Source organism: Schistocerca nitens, chromosome 6 (assembly GCF_023898315.1).
Source record: "Schistocerca nitens isolate TAMUIC-IGC-003100 chromosome 6, iqSchNite1.1, whole genome shotgun sequence".
Classification (NCBI taxonomy): Eukaryota; Metazoa; Arthropoda; class Insecta; order Orthoptera; family Acrididae; genus Schistocerca; species Schistocerca nitens.
Window position 1 is genome coordinate 334,390,801 of NC_064619.1, and position 18,732 is coordinate 334,409,532.

At 42.8% G+C, this 18,732-nt stretch overlaps 1 protein-coding gene across 2 annotated transcripts in view; it reads right to left on the bottom strand.

The window, feature by feature from the left end:
- Window positions 1–18,732, bottom strand: part of LOC126262767 (COBW domain-containing protein 1-like) — a 566,092-nt gene that overhangs the window by 185,067 nt on the left and 362,293 nt on the right. For both annotated transcript variants that reach the window (XM_049959581.1, XM_049959580.1), the window contains one exon: window positions 11,025–11,084. In XM_049959581.1, the coding sequence (XP_049815538.1) occupies window positions 11,025–11,084 (60 nt within the window). The remainder of the gene's footprint in view (window positions 1–11,024; window positions 11,085–18,732) is intronic.

The following is an 18,732-nucleotide window of genomic DNA, read 5'->3' on the forward strand; positions in this document are numbered from 1 at the left end:
ATACAAATTCCACATAATCTGGCGTTCTAAGATTAATCGTAAACGCTAAATTCAGTACTTCTTAAAGAAATGCAACAGTTTTATTCTAAAAATAATAGAAAATTCTCCACAGTATGTGGCTTCAATATGTTGAAGCGAGCCTAACTCCATCAATAATATTACCAGCTGGGAACACAAGTTTACAAGGTTAAAACGTCGAACGCACAGAAGAAAGAGTATGTCGTGCTTATTTAAGCTACAGTTGACAGGAAACACAGAAGACAAGGAAATGGGGATATGGATATGAAAATGTTTGAAGAAAAGGAAGCACAGACACGAAAATTTCATGAACTGTCCTCGGTTATTCCGGCATAAAATTACTGCTGTTCATACCGCACAAGATAGCGAACCAAAGTGCGACATTTCTGGCGACAGGCAGGTGATTCGAATGCTTTAAGTTTAGTGCAGTAGTATTATTAAGCACAATTATCAAAATTGTTATTGAAACCTGTGAAGCAATTATATATGACCTACAGTTATATATTCTGGTAACTGAAGCAAAACTTTTCGTATGTTTTGCGATGAGTTGTGACTGTCACGCATTTCGCACATTCCTTACTAGTCACTGCATATACAGGGTGTCCCTTCTAAGAGTCGCCTGGCGCATTTTCTCTGTTTCGGTAGATACCTGTAATTCCGTTTTTGCAATGTGTAGCTGGAGTGAGCCCAAATAAATACTTCTCATCACGTCTTTCATATGACGCCCAATGTCGACGGAAAGCGCCGGTTATCTTACCATCACAATGAAAATGATTATTTAAATCGGGATTTTACATTTCCATTTGATAGAGCGGTCCCAAATTAGTCTAGTGCGATATTTGGTTTATCGATACGTGTCAGCTGAGACAGCAGAACACGAAGAGTAACCAGTACTCAGCAGCGACGGCACCGCCCTGACTGTAACCGCTTTCCAGCAGTGCTATTGGAAGACTGGTTATTATTCGTGTTTTACTGCCTTTTTTAATACATAACGATAAAATAAAATCCGCACTAGAGTAATTTCGACTCCGCTGTATGAATGGGCATGGGAAATTCCACTTCAAGGATCATTTTCTTTGTAACAGGACACAAACCGACGCTTTCCATAGACGCTGGGAGTCGCATGAAAGACGTGATGAGCCGATTTTTTTTGGCTGACTTCAAATATACAATGCAAAAACGAAATTGCAAATATCTGCCGAGATATCAGAGGAAATGCGCCTGACGGTTCTTAGGACGGACATCCGTTATAAGACGTACTTTTCGAAGTAGAAATGTTTTTCCACATTGCTGTGTAATTCGAAAGGTTAATACTATGTTTTTAAATTGATGAAGAAAGCTGTAGCATAGTGAATCGTCCAATGATCAACCTAATGTGGTAAAAACAATTACTACCTCTGTATATGCCTACGAAGACTGTTTCCGTTAAAAAGACTACCTGAAAAATTGAATTAAGGAATTATAGGCACAAGACGAACTAAAAATATATACAGTGCTCCCTAAGGCCATGTGGTCGGTTCACGAAGCTCTGTCAAAGTTTGAGTGGCGAATATTCTCAAATCGCGAATACTCGCATTCTCACGCTCAGTAGGCCTACGTGTTGACAAAACCGACAGAATTTTTGGGGCCATCAGTACTGCTCGCCAGCATTTCTAGTATTGACAGTACCTTAGCACAGGCCCTCGGACGGCCAATGTACTGTCCTGGTAAGGCACATAGTTTTAATCTACCAGGAAATTTCAATATATTGGTGGTCTGACAATGTTACTGGACGTGTGAGGGCCACTTAACATGCTCGTCTAATGTCTTTGAGATATTTGGAATCTTTGAGGGTGTCATCTGCTACAAGTTGAAGATATTACTGTAACGTTATAGGCCGCTACTCGGATGCAATAATTTTACCTTGCTTTTTGGGCCTAGTCTTTGACTTGAACTCATATTACTAGTCTAGCGTCAAAGCCACTTGGCGTTTTTCTTTGGAACTGCTATGAGCTCACGTCGCTCGCTGTCGTAACGTTCGCTCTCTGCTAAGTTTCCAGCCATCAACTTTAGCATCGATCTTGCTTTACACATGCTTTGTAGTTCGTTGTAATGGCAAAACAACTTATTTGAAATCTTATTTAAAGCTTGTTTAAGATCTTACAAATTTCATTTATAATAAAAGCCGATGCTCGAAAATTCGGCTGATATAAATGTATAATGAGATTCCCGGTAGCCGAACGAAGTAATTGTCTTCCCTGCAAGAATTTGAAACTGCAACCGGATGCTTTTGTAGACCGAAAACCAAACTATTTACTCCATATATTTTCGGAAGCTTTGCAGTAAACGGCGTTTCACTTGCATTCGTACCATCGCCATACGCGACTTCAGTGGTATCTAGTGAGAGCTCACTGGAGCGCAGGATGGACGTCTATTGTGTTTTCTGATGAAAGTTGGTGTCAGTGATGTACCAGCATTTCACATTTTCAACGGCTTATATCGCGTTTACATTAACTTGTGATCTTGTAGCGTTAATAACTTACATGTGTACTACAGAAAATTCACTACGCTACATTAGCATTTTTGTTGCGATTTTTTCCGTTAGTTTATTTAGTCATTAATGATCCTCATTTTTAAAAAAATGGCGTTTCCGATTACTCCACATAAAGAGTGTGTTTACACAATTCAACCCATGACATCCTTTTCTTTATAACTTTCAGCACGATTATCTGAATTTTCTGTTTCCGTATAACCTATGGTCCCGCCTAGTCGAGAGAGACGAGGTGCCAGTGTATATTTTTATGCGACTCACGTCTATGCGATAACCAAACAACTTTAAACCTTTTACGTTAGGAAATCTAAGATTTTAATCCAATCGTGCAAAGAAAGGAAAGCTGACTTGTGATTAAGAAATTGCTCAGTTGCGCCAGCAAACAATACATTTTTATTGCGAATGGTTTCGCCTCTCTCAGCGGCGCGGTAACAAATAACTCTGCAGGCAGCGCGGTCTGGACGGATGGCTGGAGCACTGCACTCCGGCAGATAAGTTGGACAATAACCGTAATTAGACCTTTCTTGGGGATGCGGGCGTGGCGCCCCCACAGCCCACAGCAGAGACGCGCCTGCTACTGCCGCTGCTCTGCAATGCGAGGCGAGGCGAGCCACGGTCGGGACAATAGCACCGCGCTACCGCCAGCGACTTTCTTTTCAGCGCACGCGGATCACATTTTCCGTAACAAAAGCAATTAAGAGGCCGTAATTGCAGCAATCACGCGCGCTCCCAGCGGCGGAATAATTGGAAACATTCCAGTTAGCAACAAAGACGTGTATTTAGCGACTGAAAAGCTCATTAATCGCCGCACCGGAGCCACGGTCGAAGGCAGACGGCGTGGCTTTCATGTTGCGGCTTCGTCCCCCTCCTAGAAGCGTCGTTTGAAGGCGCAAGCGGAGGAGACTCAAAGTAAGGGACCCAGAACACTTTTTCTTCCCGCAAAACTATGGACGAGTCACAGCCCGAGGTGGCGCAGTGGTTGCGTCACTGCATCCTATGTTGGGAGCAGCAGGGAGACAATATCCTCGATCGCCTGCCCTCAATGAGGTAAGTAATTTGCGGCCATTCTTCCTTTGTTACCGCTAAATTACCTTTACCTTTTAGATAAGAATAATAACCATCCAACTTTTGCAAATGGATATTTATTCAGTTTTCAACCAGAAATATTTCACCCTTTCGTATTAGGCATGATCAATGGTCTATAACTAAAAGATAATTATGTAACTATATATATTTTGTTAAGAGACATGTACACTATCTGATAAAATGTATGCGGACACCTATTACTGGACGTTAAAATAGGGTGTGTTCATCCTTCGCCTTTATGACGGCTTGAACTGAACTTAGGACACTTTCAATAAAGTTTCCTAATGTCTACGAAGGAATGACAGCCCATTTTTCGTCAAAATCCGAAGCAAGAGAAGGTAGTAGGTAGTGATGTTGGACGCTGGTGCCTGAAGTGAAATCGACTTTCAGGTCAGAAACTTTGGCAGACTGCTTTGTGACGCGGTGCATCATCATGCTAATACAGTCATCGTCCAGGAATTGTTCCTCTTCTGTACGCAGTACACAACGCTTTAATTTACGTTCATATCTTTCCGCATTTACCTTTTTCTTAAGCGCAATAAGGGGAATAAAGCCTAAACATGAAAAACATCCCGATACCGTAGCATCACTTACTCCCTTCTTCATTAGTCTATTGGTACTATACAAGATAGTACATAACGTACTCAAGGCGTTCCCAACCCCTCTAACCGACTGCCAGAGCTATTAACGTGATTCATCAACTCAAATCACTGGTTTATAGTCATTTAGTGTCCTCTGTGGTCGCTCTTTATGCTACCTCAAGCTGCGCTTCGCACTGACTACAGATATATATGGTTCATGAGGAGCAGCTCGACCATTGTATCCTAATCATTTTAACTCCATAGGCACAGTCACTGTGCTAGCTTGACTACTGGTAGCACTTTGGAACTCACGAATGATTCCTTCTCAGATTTCATGTGATTTTTACAACCACCCTCCGCAATGCTCAATAGTTCCCGTCCGTCTGTAGGTCCACATGAGGTCCGCCTGGTCTTGGTTTAACTGTGGTTTTTCCTAAGCGTTTTCACTTTACAGTCACGTCACTAACAGTCGACTTATGCAGCTTTGGAGGGGTTGAAATGTCACTGATGGATCTGTTACTCAGGTGACAGCCAATGACTAGTCCATGTTCGAAGTGACTGAGCCCTCCTAACCAATCCATTCTGCTGTTACTGCTTTGCTACTGATACACAATACTCCCAGCCTCCAATTGCATCGGCGGGTCCACCTCTCGTGACACCTAGTGGTCAATTCCGCTTTACATAGAGTGGACGCATACTTCTGATTACATAGCGCAGTATTTCCTCGTTGCCGGCACACTTATTACGTACATCGTACCCAAGCTAGATTTACTGCTTTCTCAAAAAAAAATGTTCCAATGTGTGTGAAATCTTAGGGGACTTAATTGCTAAGGTCATCAGTCCCTAAGCTTACACACTACTTAACCTAAACCATCCTAAGAACAAACACACACATCCATGCCCGAGGGAGGACTCGAACCTCCGCCGGGACCAGCTGCACAGTCAATGACTGCAGCGCCTTAGACCGCTCGGTTAATCCCGCGGCACTGCTTTCTCAAATCGGGGAACTATTGATACCTAAAGAGACACAAAATTTTGTGTAGGACGAAACACCTTTTCGTCTTGTTACGTGTCGCAGAATCTTCCACGTCGTTTTCGGGATTTTTTGCGGGCATCTTGGATAATCGCTAATCAAGTTAAAGCAGTAAGTCCATGCGTGTCCAGTTTCGGAAACTAAATTTAAGTGCACGCTAGATGTAGTCGATAACTGCCGCTAGAGAACACTGTGGTTGCAGATCACGTTGGTGGGCACTTCCCGTGTGATGTCCAGGTATGTTCACCATCAACGTTGAAAACCGCACCCGGACCCACATTAACTGCTACGTTCCGTGTTAAGAGCGGCTGCAGAGAATCCGGTTAAGGTGAGAGGAGAGGGCCACTCGGAGATCTATTGAAAACCCCTTACAAATGCTCCCGAAGAGACAGTGCAAATAACATCTGGAAAAATTGCTGTTCCAATACAGGTATATAAGCACTCTTCCATTCGATGCTTGTTTGCGTTCAATGAAGCGCAAAGAATCAATATAATTGCATAAAGCAGAAATTATCTCTCTGAGACAATTGACGGAATGTCCACTGGTGACCAAAATTAAAGCAACAAACGAAAATGGTGCAAGATTGCGTTTATTTTCCTATGGCCCTCCACTGCAGAGAGTCTGGTAGGCGTCTTCTCTGTGCCATACTGCACCGCCTTTTGACTGTGTACACAGCGACTGTGCATGACCGACCACCAGGCAAACACTACCCTGTTTGACAGATGTCCTGACGTCATCGCTGGCGTGGTTGTTCGTTGACCGGAATGCCATCTTCCGTGCAGAACACGATCGTACGGACATCTGTTAAAAGTTCGTATTATTCTATCGTGAATTAGACACAGGACGGGGAAATAACGGTTTGTTGCTTTAATTTTGGACACCAGGGTGGATGCAGAAAAAGAAAAGTTTTAAATTTTAACGAAAGAATTGGGCTAATTGCTCTTGTGTTTATAAGATAGCTTGTTCTTTAAGAATAACAACAGGCCAAGAAAAATATCATGATATGGACTAGAAGAAAAAGAAACAGAAATCAGTTTATATGTCTCTCGCCAATAACATAAAGTTTTCGCAGAAGGCGTCAATAATGCTAAAAAGTTCTGGGATTTGGTATTAGAGCCTCAAGTAGAACACAGTCTACTGAATGCCTCTGTTTTTTTTTCCCCCCCCCCCTAACGGGTGATTCAGAGGGGGCGATGGTTACATATTGAGAAGGAACCACAAAACGTTTAGCTGAATCGCTAAAATTAAGACGCGGGAAGCATCCTATGAGTTTTTATTTACTACAGACTAAGCAATAGGAAACGAAGGTCTTTCTTCATAATTACGTGAACCATCATAATTAACCTTTGGAAGTTAATAGTACACGATGTTTTTAACTCTCCGCACCACCTTCAGTCCTACAATATTGTTTGGGTAGTCAGGAATACGAACACTGCAAGTCAGTAAAAGATTATGAGGTGGTGTTCTTTCGTATGAAGTTTTGTTCGAAAAAGATTCTTCAAAATGTTCACTGAGCACGTCTACGACTTGTGCTGCTGTAATATGATTATTCGTTGCTACAGTCCTTTCTGATTATTATTATTTCTGTTAGTAGTTCCTTTCCGCGGGACTGTCTCAATATTTATTTGTGTAGGCTATCTTAAGCAAAATGTTCAAATGCTTGTAAATTCCTAAGGGACCAAACTGCTTAGGTCATCGGTCCCTGGACTTACCCACTACTTAAACTAACTTATGCAAAGAACAACACAAACATCCATGCCCGAAGGAGGACTCGAACCTCCGGCGGGAGTGGCCTGGCAGTCCGTGACATGAGTAGGCCATCTCAATCATGGATACTTAACCATCTTACAAAGGTAATTATCACACACTAGTTAATCTGAACAAACATTTTAGATCCTATTTAGCGTGAAATGTCGCTGTGACCTGCTACACAAAGGATGCACAAAGCTCTTGAATTGTTTCCAGAGGAATTCTGCAGCATTTATGCACGCAGGGCAGTATTTACTTCTGTGAGTTAAGATCACGGAAGAAAATTTATACCGAATTCTCTACTGGCCAACTTATCAGACACGCACAGTAATGTTGTGAAAGCATAAGTAGACATCATATACAAGACATTTAAGTGCAAGCGAGCATTTGTCAAATTTTGTCTGAACAGAAGCAGCAGAACACATTCTGGCAGAAGCACCTTGAGACAAGGTAACAATAAGCGAAGCATGCTTCTTAAAATATCCACATCATCATTAGCCTTGTTTCACTGAAAGAGAAAAACAAGAGGAACAACGGATGACCATAAAACTGGGGCCCACGTCAAACAGAGTCTTCTCCATTTCAAATGGTAGTATCTATATTATGGTAATTGTTATAAAGGACCGAATTGGTTGGCCATCGGTCTGTTCGTAGCATGTAAGGCCTAAGTCAAACAGAAATGGCGTGGCGCAGACTTTTGGCGGAGAGGTGGCGCTCTTTCGCGCCTCCTTCATGTTAACAAATGCAGCAATTCACACAGAAATTGCGTGGCGGGAACACGTCGCTTCGTGGTCCACGCCACTTACCTTTGTCGCCACGAGTGGCGCACCAAAGGGACGCTGGCGGACACGTCCAAGTGGAGCGCTGCTGTTTCCATTAACTTGAAGTCATGTGATGTGCCTCTAATAATATTGTTTAATATAGATGAAGCAAATCTGTAGAGTGTTTTTCAGTGAAATTTTTTATTTTCGAGTAAACAAAAACCACAGTTTTGGCATTCAAGACTGCTCTCCGCTATGCAGTCTATCTCATTCGATTTTGAGGAAATTATTCGGGAAAAATTAATACATAAATAAAATAAAAAAATAAATTTTCGACAGCTTACATTCCGACATCATAGCTCGATAATGAACTGGTTTTATTTTCGTTATCGCCCATAATTACTATGATACTTCCCAAATAAGTAAACCGCCGGACATATTTTGAAAAGTATGCAGTGAAAAATGTAGTCGCTGGTCAGCTTACAGTTCGTATATTTAAGGGCATAGGATGCTGCGTACGAAATATAGCTAAATGTCGAAATTGTTTTTATCGGTGGAAGGAGAGCGACACCTCTTTATGAAGTCAGTTGCAGTCACATTTTAAGTTAATATTGCGTTAAGAGTTATTTTCTTTTTAAAACTAGTTGTAGACAATCGCAAATCCAGCATCATAGTCACTATACACTGTTTACGTAAATTTTTCTTATCTACAGTGACACATTCAGTCACGACACAATCAATAAATATTTTAGTTACATGTTGTCGAAAAAGTGGCGTACTGCAGCGAGCAACGAATGATACGGGGGACTTTGCTGTTGATATAACTGAAGTCTTCTGTGTTCTGGATGTGTTATCCATACCTACTTTATGATAACAGTTTTTGAGCTTTCTTGACGTAGTCAGTGTATGTAAGATAAAACGCAATTTTACATCCTTCTGTGACAGTTACGACACAGTTAATTAGGCTATCTTCGAAAAAATAGCACTATCTTTGTGATTTTCCTAGATGGACAACGTTGAATCTGTGATGTTGCAATGTTGTGCTGCTAAAGGGCTCAGATTTTACTGTATCACTCATTACAAAAACAGAAACCTTATTTTCAGAAAATACAATAACACAAGTCAAAACACATAATGTTTACTGCAATACAAATCTGCACAAGCAAAAATTTAACACTATTCCTGTCGCAATTACACCAATCATGCACAGTCAGCATTACATTTTCTGTCATCAGTCCAATGTGTCTTGCCAGACAGACGTGCAAATCCACTATTCACTTAGTACTTACTCACAGAAATTCCGTTTTTCAGCTGGGATATGTTGTGAAATGTCAAGTAAGGCTTTCTTCTTCGTACTTTTAAATGGCAGAATTTTACCACTCAAGATGAGGAAACCTGAAAATTTATCTAGCGGTAGATTTCTTTTCCTAGCACCTCTCAACTTCTTTGCAAAGCTTTGACAATTCCATGGTTGCTGAGTGTTATGCCTTTTTCTTCCCCTACGTGTAGTAGGGTCGTCAGATGAAATGTGTAGCCAGATATGTTTAGTTATTTTGAGTGAACCCCTGTGCAACCCGGGTCTTATGCACTTAGAAATCCTCTGGTTGCATCTTGTACAGAAGGAATCCGTCGTCCTTGGTGTTGGCAATGACTGGAATCCAATTTTCTGGGTGGCGGTTGTTGTGGTCTTCAGTCCAGAGACTGGTTTGATGCTGCTCTCCATTCTACTCTGTCCTGTGCAAGCTTCTTCATCTCCCAGTACCTACTGCAACCTACATCCTTCTGAATCTGCTTAGTGTATTCATCTCTTGGTCTCCCTCTACGATTTTTACCCTCCACGCTGCCCTCCAATACTAAATTGGTGATCCCTTGATGCCTCAGAATATGTCCTACCAAGCGATCCCTTCTTCTAGTCACGTTTTGCCACAAATTTCTGTTCTCCCCAATTCTATTCAATACCTCCTCATTAGTTATGTGATCTACCCATATAATCTTCAACATTCTTCTGTGGCACCACATTTTCTGGGTAAAATGATATTTTGATGCTCTCTTTATGGGCAAAATCTCTATCATATGTTAGGAAACAGCCCTGTCACGAGGAATTTGTGGTCTACAGCTGTGAAATATTTACGGACGATCAGATTCTGTAAAAGTGTCGTACTATTATGAAAACCTCTCACAAACATCAGTAATATTTAGGCTTACTTTCAAATGAAAATCATATAAAAATCAGGAATAATGATCAAAACATTCCAGTTTTGTTGATTTTCTCTGAATGTTGTCCTTCAGCTTATCTAAAACAAAATAGAAATACTTTTGAGACATTCTGTAAAAACATTAGAAACGTTAGGGACACATGTACAGATCTTTCACTACGTCGAATGTGGCATATTTCTTCCCTTTTTCAACCATGACGGATGTACCCCATATAAACTTCGCTGCCCAACATTTACGAGTTACAGAAGATCCAGGACATCAGTATTCTGGTGTGATGAAGACGACATATTGTAATCCACTTGCAGTACACTCGTCCTGCGCCTCTCTGGCAGCACCACTCCAGTGCGAACTGCTCACGTACCTGACTCGCCACTGCCAGGCGTCCGCACCAGGCCATTTCTGTGTGAACTGAGCCTAAGCAGTTCAATGCCTACATTTCTCATGTGGCCACCATACACGAAGCCAACTTCCTATAAAAGATAAACGACGAATTCCTGGAGTACGTTACTGCATCAACGTCATCTTTCTCGTATGATGAATGATTTCATCATCACTTTTGTAGCGATGATGGACTCGTCAAGGTGCCTGCAAAAATTGCCACACTGTCGAAGATATTCATTTTAGTCACTTTTATTTTAGCTGTTAATGTAAGTACAGTACACTGTTCGGAATGTTTAGTTATTTCTAACGCCACCTTCGTAACATTAGATCTAATTAAAATCGCTCCTATAAGCTGTCGTCCAGAAAGATCTACATTAAATACCAACATCAGGGATAAAATAATTTTTTCACTTATATCCTTTAGTAAGTTCTATGAGGCAGTGGCCGAAGCTTGTAAGCTACTTGGTGACGTAACGTTAAAAAAGATACTAAAACTATTAACATTAAAAATACAATACATTACTCAAAATTAACAGAGCGTGAAATGGACAGAAACAGCCTAAAAGAAGAAAACAATCACACATACTTCAGTAAAAGGAAAGATAAAGGGGAGGTGAAGCAGAGATAATGACCGTGAACACTGTCAAAAAGAAAGAACTTCACTAACCTTTCATCGTTGCCACCACTGCTGTAGGCTCTGAGGTCGAGAATTCGGTTGAGGTCCACCCTGCAACATACCAAAATACTTTTAATCATAGGGGTCTATAAGTCTTTTTAAAGGGAAGTAGAGGAGCACCTAGATGTGGGAGTTGCTTGTAACAGACAAAAAATTAGCGATACACATTTCGCTGATCTCACAGTAGCGGTCGCCGAAAGTGAAAAGGAATTGAGTCAGGGGCTTAATGGAATGAAATGAGTGCTAACTGATGATGCATGAAATTCCTACTTGTCATATCCATGCGAAGTGTCGGGTTCATGTCCAGCTTGTTCCGCTATAGCCCCTGGATAATTAACTCCTGCGCTGAGGGTCTAATTGGTTGGCCAGTCGTTTGGAACGGAAGTCACAGCTGGTGGTGGGGGCATCCCCGGAGGTATGGATGGGGGTGGGGTCCACGTGTCGAGACTTGACGCTGCCCCTCGCTACCACACATGAGCGTTCCTGGGGTATTTTTGCTATCTCTACGTGCCACGCAGAGCTCAGTTGCAAACAGATGTCACGGTTAACAAGTACGTCGTGTACTCGCATTTCCACTGCCACTTTGATGACCTAGTCGCAGAACCTGTTGGCGCGAAACAGCAGTTTGTCTCTTCAAAAACAAACGTGTAGCCCTGCCGTCGCTGTGTTCTGCCACTGCAGACTTGTCAGTCTCTCTAAAGTTCCTCACATGTTCTGCACATATCTGCGAGACGCACCGCTACGTCTGGCCGATGTCCTGCATGCCACATTCGCAACTGATGCTGTAGCCAGCAGGTGACCATAGCTCTAGTTGGGATTTGATTGACTCAAACATATTCTTGATTTTAGCCGCTGAGCGGAATACACGACGATCTTGTCAACCGGGACAGTGATTTACAACTGAGCTTTGCATGGGACGAGGCGTTGGCAAAAATACGTCTAAAACGCTGTTAGGTGAAAGCGGCGAAGATAGCGAATAGAATAGACCGGCAGCACCAATACTCAACGTCCAGATCCCCTCCACCCTACCAGAGTCCACCTCACCATCGGCTGCGACATCTCTTCCGGAGGCAGGCGACTGGCTCGGTTATTGGGCTCTCGGCAAAAAGTCAGCGGTCGAACGACTGCAAAGGAACGAAACAAATATGGACGCGACACGTCTCTTGGAAATGTCGAGTAGGAAAGTCGTCAAAAAGTTGCGACAATGCGACTCGGCTGATAACCCGACATGATTTCGTCAATGAAATTGGCCGAGAAAGACTGCATTCTCTTATAGTAATGAAATAATTAGGACCTTTGATAAATGATGTTACATTAGGCTGATGCGTTGACAGGTGAAAAAATTTAGCCGCCCTACTACGAGAGACTGGAAGGACTTGGAAGAGCAGTTGAACGGAATGGACAGTGTCTTGAAAGGAGGATATAAGATGAACAACAACAAAAGCAAAACGAGGATAATGGAATGTAGTCGAATTAAGTCGGGTGATGCTGAGGGAATTAGATTAGGAAATGAGACACTTAAAGTAGTAAATGAGTTTTGCTATTTGGGGAGCAAAATAACTGATGATGGTCGAAGTAGAGAGGATATAAAATGTAGACTGGCAATGGCAAGGAAAGCGTTTCTGAAGAAGAAAAATTTGTTAACATCGAGTATAGATTTAAATGTCAGGAAGTCGTTTCTGAAAGTATTTGTATGGAGTGTAGCCATGTATGGAAGTGAAACGTGGACGATAAATAGCTTAGACAAGAAGAGAATAGAAGCTTTCGAAATGTGGTGCTACAGAAGAATGCTGAAGATTAGATGGGTTGATCACATAACTAATGAGGAGGTATTGAATAGAATTGGGGAGAAGAGGAGCTTGTGGCACAACTTGACTAGAAGAAGGGATCGGTTAGTAGGACATGTTCTGAGACATCGAGGGATCACCAATTTAGTATTGGAGGACAGCGTGGGGGGTAAAAATCGTAGAGGGAGACCAAGAGATGAATACACTAAGCAGATTCAGAAGGATGTAGGTTGCAGTAAGTACTGGGAGATGAAGAAGCTTGCACAGGATAGAGTAGCATGGAGAGCTGCATCAAACCAGTCTCAGGACTGAAGACCACAACAACAACTACGAGAGAATGAGAAAAAATTGTCTAATAAAGAACGTAATGAAACGAAAAGACAAAATGGTTGACACAATGACAAACGTTGATCCAGTCTGGTGATAAGCACCTCCAATACATCTGCAGGTTGTAAACAATAATGTTTTACAAGTCATTAGCAATGCTCCATTACACACAAGCACCATGGACTTGCACAATGAATTCTGTCTCGACACCACTGTGGTGGTGATCAAGAAATTAACTGCATGACTGTACAGGAACTCAAGAAATTCGAATAATCTCTTCGTCCTCAGCTAGGAAAATTAAGATCACAACCACAACAGACCAAACCGCTCTTTAGCAGGGATAGCCGATCACCTATGACTAGTTCAAACTGACAAACACACTGAACAATAGGTCGGTGCCCTCCTGTATTACAATATAATGGCTCCTACAGGAAGCTGACAACACACAATTCACAAATAAATCCCACAAGAAAATTTACACCCAGTGGCTGATTTATAATCAAAGTGACAACTCTGAAAATGACCTTGGCATGTTACAGGATCGAGACAACTGTGGTAGGGCCAGGAGACATCATCGGTGCCAAGCAACAAACTACTAACAATCCTGTCACTGTGATTCCACCAATACCTCTACCACTCATCACTACAGACACAGAGGATCTTTTCCCACTACATTCCGCGGCCCCTTTCTCCTTCTGACCTTAAATCGGCACCCTTCAAATGTTTCTGTGTACCACAACCGCAATGGGACCATTTTAGGGTGATTGCACCCACTCGAATGGGCAACACTGCAGTTTCGCATCCACTGATTTTCTGACAGGAATTCTAATCCTTTCGTAGAGATGACAGCAGAACTTTTTGTGATGGTCACCATGCAAGTCCGATCGTGGAGGGGCTCCACTTCTTTCTCGGTTGGATAATCATCACACATGAGTTGTGCTGAAAACTAGTTGCAGGATAATGTCATGCGAGAATCACAAGGGCAAGTCTAGTTATAACCGATCAAAAGCACCAGAACACCCCTATGTAATGTGGAACTGATCACTAGAAGTCACGACAGACAGACCCGCCAATATAAAAGGATCCGGTAAATATCGTGTTTTCAGTGGAGAAACAGTAACAACAGAATGGGTTAATGACTTCGAACGTTGACTAGCCAGTGTACGTCACCTCAATTCTTCAGCTACACTCCAACCCTTCTAAAGCTTCCCAGGCACACTGTTGGTGATGTGAATTGAAAACACGAAGGAACAACCTAGTTAAACGAAGACCAGGCAGAATACATGCACTGAAGGACAGGTACCGTCGAGCGTTGCGGATGGTGGTTGTAAAAAATCGCATAAATTCAGAAGAAGGAATCACTCGTGAGTTCGAAAGTGCATCCAGAAGTTCAGTCAGCACAATGACTCAGCATAGGGAGTTACAGAGAATAGGGTACAATGGCTGAGTATCTCCTCATATGTCACATACAGTCCCGTAATCGCTGCTAAGTGATGCTAGAGATAGTGTAAAGAGCGACGCCGCGATGGCTGGAAACGAATGAGAGTGGCAATCCGACGGAAGAGTTTGGTTTTGGCAAATGCCCGGGGAAAAATGCCTGTCATGTGTACTGCTAACAGTGAGGTACCAAAGAGTTGGTGTTATGCTATAGGGGTTTTCCTCGTGTTTAGAGCGCAGTTCCCTTATTGCTCTTAAGAAAATGCTAAACGAATTACGATATGAACATATTTTACAAAATTAAGTACTGCATACAGTAGGTGACCAGTTCTAAAACGACGACTGATTGCATCACGATAACAATGGAACCTGTCATGAAGCACCATCTGTGAGGCAATGGTTTGTGAACAATAACATTCCAGAAATGGACTGACCTGCCCACAATCCCGACATGACCTCAATAGAATAACTTCATGATGAGTTGTAATGTAAGCATTGTTCCAGACTCCAGAGACCAACATCACTGCCTTCTCTGGTTTCGGCTCTTGAGGAAGACATGGCTGCCATCCCTCAAAAAACATTCAGACACTTCACTGAAAGTGTCTACAGCAGAATGAAAGCCTCACAAAGACGAAGAGTGTATACACCCAATATTAATGTGCACACATGGATGTCCCGATCCTCTTGATTAGGCTGTATCAAATGCAAACCGTCGTCAACGTGAAGCGCAGCAGTTGTGCTGAAATGAAGAAGATGGCAGGCAAGCAACATGAATCTGGAACAAGATCAAAACAGCTTTAGAGTACACTGCATGACGAAAGAGGACCATTTCAAAAACACTTACGTCAGTTTAATAACATGTGAGACTGCACGGGCTATTTATAACTTTCTTACATTCAGCGTGTTTGTGTGTGTTTGGAGCTTACGGGCACGCAACGCCAAGGTTATCAGCACCCTTACACACATTAAAAGAAACGAATGTGAACAAAATGTCTAAAATAATTATCACACGATGAAGAGGAAACCTATTAAATGACACATACTCACAAACACACACTCAGTCACTCATTCTCTCAGTCCATTCGCGTTGACCCACACAATCAGTCGCTCCCGCAGGTCTTAATAGAATGGAGGACGGTGAAAGGTGCTATTCCTGGATTAAAACAGAGGTAGAGAACCACAGAAGAGCTTAAATAAAAGCACAGGAGAAATGTGACTGGCTGACTACTTACAAAAAACATGGGTGAGCCAATCACCTTGTTAACACATGAAGAATGTATCCATAAAATTTTTGGAAACAAGTTGAATATAACACAAAATCTTAAAAACTCTGACCTCATTCGCTTCAACGCCATTTAAAAGAGAGGGTAGATCTACTGGCAAAGCTACCACTGCCCTCTGGTCCACAAATAAAACACACTTTAGTAAAATGTGACGCACAGTAACGTGTACGGCACAAACACCACACGTTGGAGGATCCTCTCGTCAGAGCAAGAAGCCACGCATCAGAGGACTGTGGCCTATGTGAAGACGAGTAAGCACGGTCTCATCCTATCTTCATTGGCGAAAGAAGGTAGCCAGCGGCCGTGTAGTGGGCTTTACTAGACAGTGCTTATTATCAGCCACTTCCAGTCACTCGTCTTACAATTGACGCATGGCTCTTCATCTCAACAGCGAGAAAAGAGCATGCTGAGGGATGGCACACTGAACTAACCGATGATCAAGACACGCCTCCTTGGCTGCTACATCTGCCCTTTTGTTCCCTGCAATACTCATGTGCCCTGGCACCCATCAGAAGAACACCTCCTTCCCCACCATTTGTAGCCGGAGGAGGACAACCTAGATATCATGAACAACTTAATCAGCTGGATACAAGGTTTTCAGAGACTGAAGGGCGCTCAGGGAGTCGAAACAGACGAGGGATTTAGCTAGTCTGGCACATCTTATCTGATCCAAAGCCCTCCAGATTGTACCAAATACAGAGAACTATAGAGGCAACTGAATCTAGAAGACATGATCTGGGAAAACAACAGAGCAACCAACAGAGTCCTCCTGTTTAGACCCATCTATGAAGACAGCTACATACTTGTGACGCTCATTTAAAATGTCGAAAAATTTCACAATAAAAACAGATGTAGAAGTGCAGTCTCTCATGGACTGCGCTAAATCTAAAACTTCTCTCGGCCTCTGTAGTAACCAGGGTGGCAGAGGGCTTAAGTCCCAGATTTGAGCCTGTAAAAGCCACACATCTAGGGACTCCAGCACACATTTTTCATGGATCCCAAATGGCCTTGTTGCCCATGGACAGTTCGTAAAGAGGTGTTCCTTAGCTGTACAAGCAACGGTACGGTATGCTCGGGAAATGGGAGTAACGAGGAGCTAAAACGCCTGATGCAAGAGAAGCTGCCGCTGGATGGTAAGTGGCAGTTAACCAGTCTCAGCACAGACACTCGGTATGGGGCTACTCCTGTAAGTGCCTGTGGCCAGTCCCATCCCCTCATGATGGACAGCATCAGTGACTTTCAAGTATGGAGACCTCACTGACCCGTATACTGTGGACACATAGTGCAACCGTGATCAAAGAAAGTCCTATAAAACTTGAGCAGACGCAGCCTGTCCGCCCCCATAGCCCTGTGGCTACAATACTGCAGTGCTTCCTGGGCCCTTGCCTTCAGGTCTTTCAGGTGTGCTAACTTCGATAGCTTGTAGTCAAAAATGAAGCCCAAAAATCGCACAGAGTCCTTAAAAGGGACAATGGTGCTCCACATACGTACTTAAGTTTAAAAAAATACTACAAGGGCGATTAAAATGAACACACACACACACACACACACACACACACACACATTTCTCCACAGAAAACGTAAAACCAGTTAGTGAAACTCATTTCTCCAACTTATTCAATGCAAGTTGCAACTGAGGTCGCAATACTGGAGGAGGAACAGAAAGCTGAAAAATCGTCCACAAATAAGGAGCATTGTCAGGACTTCTTACCATAGACATGAAACTGCGTATGGCTTTGGCAAAGAGGGTAACGCTTAAAACACTGCCCTGTGCAACACCTTTCTCCTGCTCCAAAGTATCAAAGTATTCGACAGCACATCAGCAACTCAGAGCCAAAAAAGTGCTTTGATAAAAAGGACCGAATAAAGATGGGGAGTGGCCATGGAAGCTCCAAGGGCTGGAGGTGTCTCCAAGTTGTACTGTACGTTCTGATATGAAAAGTATACCTATACAATGCTGTTTACGTAGGAAAGCCTGCTGAAGAGCCGTCTCTAACAAGGTCAGGTTGTCGACAGTAGATCAAAATCTCCTAACTCCACACTGGGAGCGACTTAAGAGCTTCCTGGTCTCCAATACCCAGACTAGACAACATTTAACCATTCTCTCCAATGTCTCTCCTACACAACTTGTTAAGGCAATGCTCTGGTAACTACTTGGACATGTTCGGTCCTTTCATAGTTTGAGATGAAGTACCAAAATCGCCTCCCTCCACGACCTGGGAAAGTGGCGTATCAACAATATCAAGTTAAAACATTGTAACAGGATTTCCTCGGACACTGGTTTCAAATTCCGCAGCATCCTGTATCGGATTTGGTCGTGACTGGGTACAGTATCACAAGCTGCAGATAGTGCCGAATCCAGTTTCCTCACACAGAATGGGCAGTTATAGGACTCTGAATTGTTAGATCTGAAATGCAACTCACCCCGTTCCATGGTAGCATGGTAACGACGGTACGCTGGGTCCTGGGTGGCAGTGGCAGTAGTCAGTGCAAAATGCTCTGTCATTGTCTGTGCAATGTCTTCATGTGTAGTTTGGAGCCATTCCCGATCCAACAACGCTGCTACAGGTAATGGACTGCCTTTACTGGAAATCTTATGGATAGCTTCCCATACTTTTGTAGAACAAGTGTAGCGACTGATGGAGTCCATGAACATTTTCCATGACCTAGTATTGGCTCTCATGACTCGAAAGGCTGTGAGGTTGTTCTCTTGTTGCCTCTCCCGTATTGCTGAAAAGCACTCATCATTTCACCAAGCTACAGTTTGTCTCCTAAGTAGCCTAATGGACCACTTGTCAGATGTGGTCCACCCATTCCCGAGCACTTTTTCAGTGTTCAAACACAGCCAACTGGATGAACAGTGTC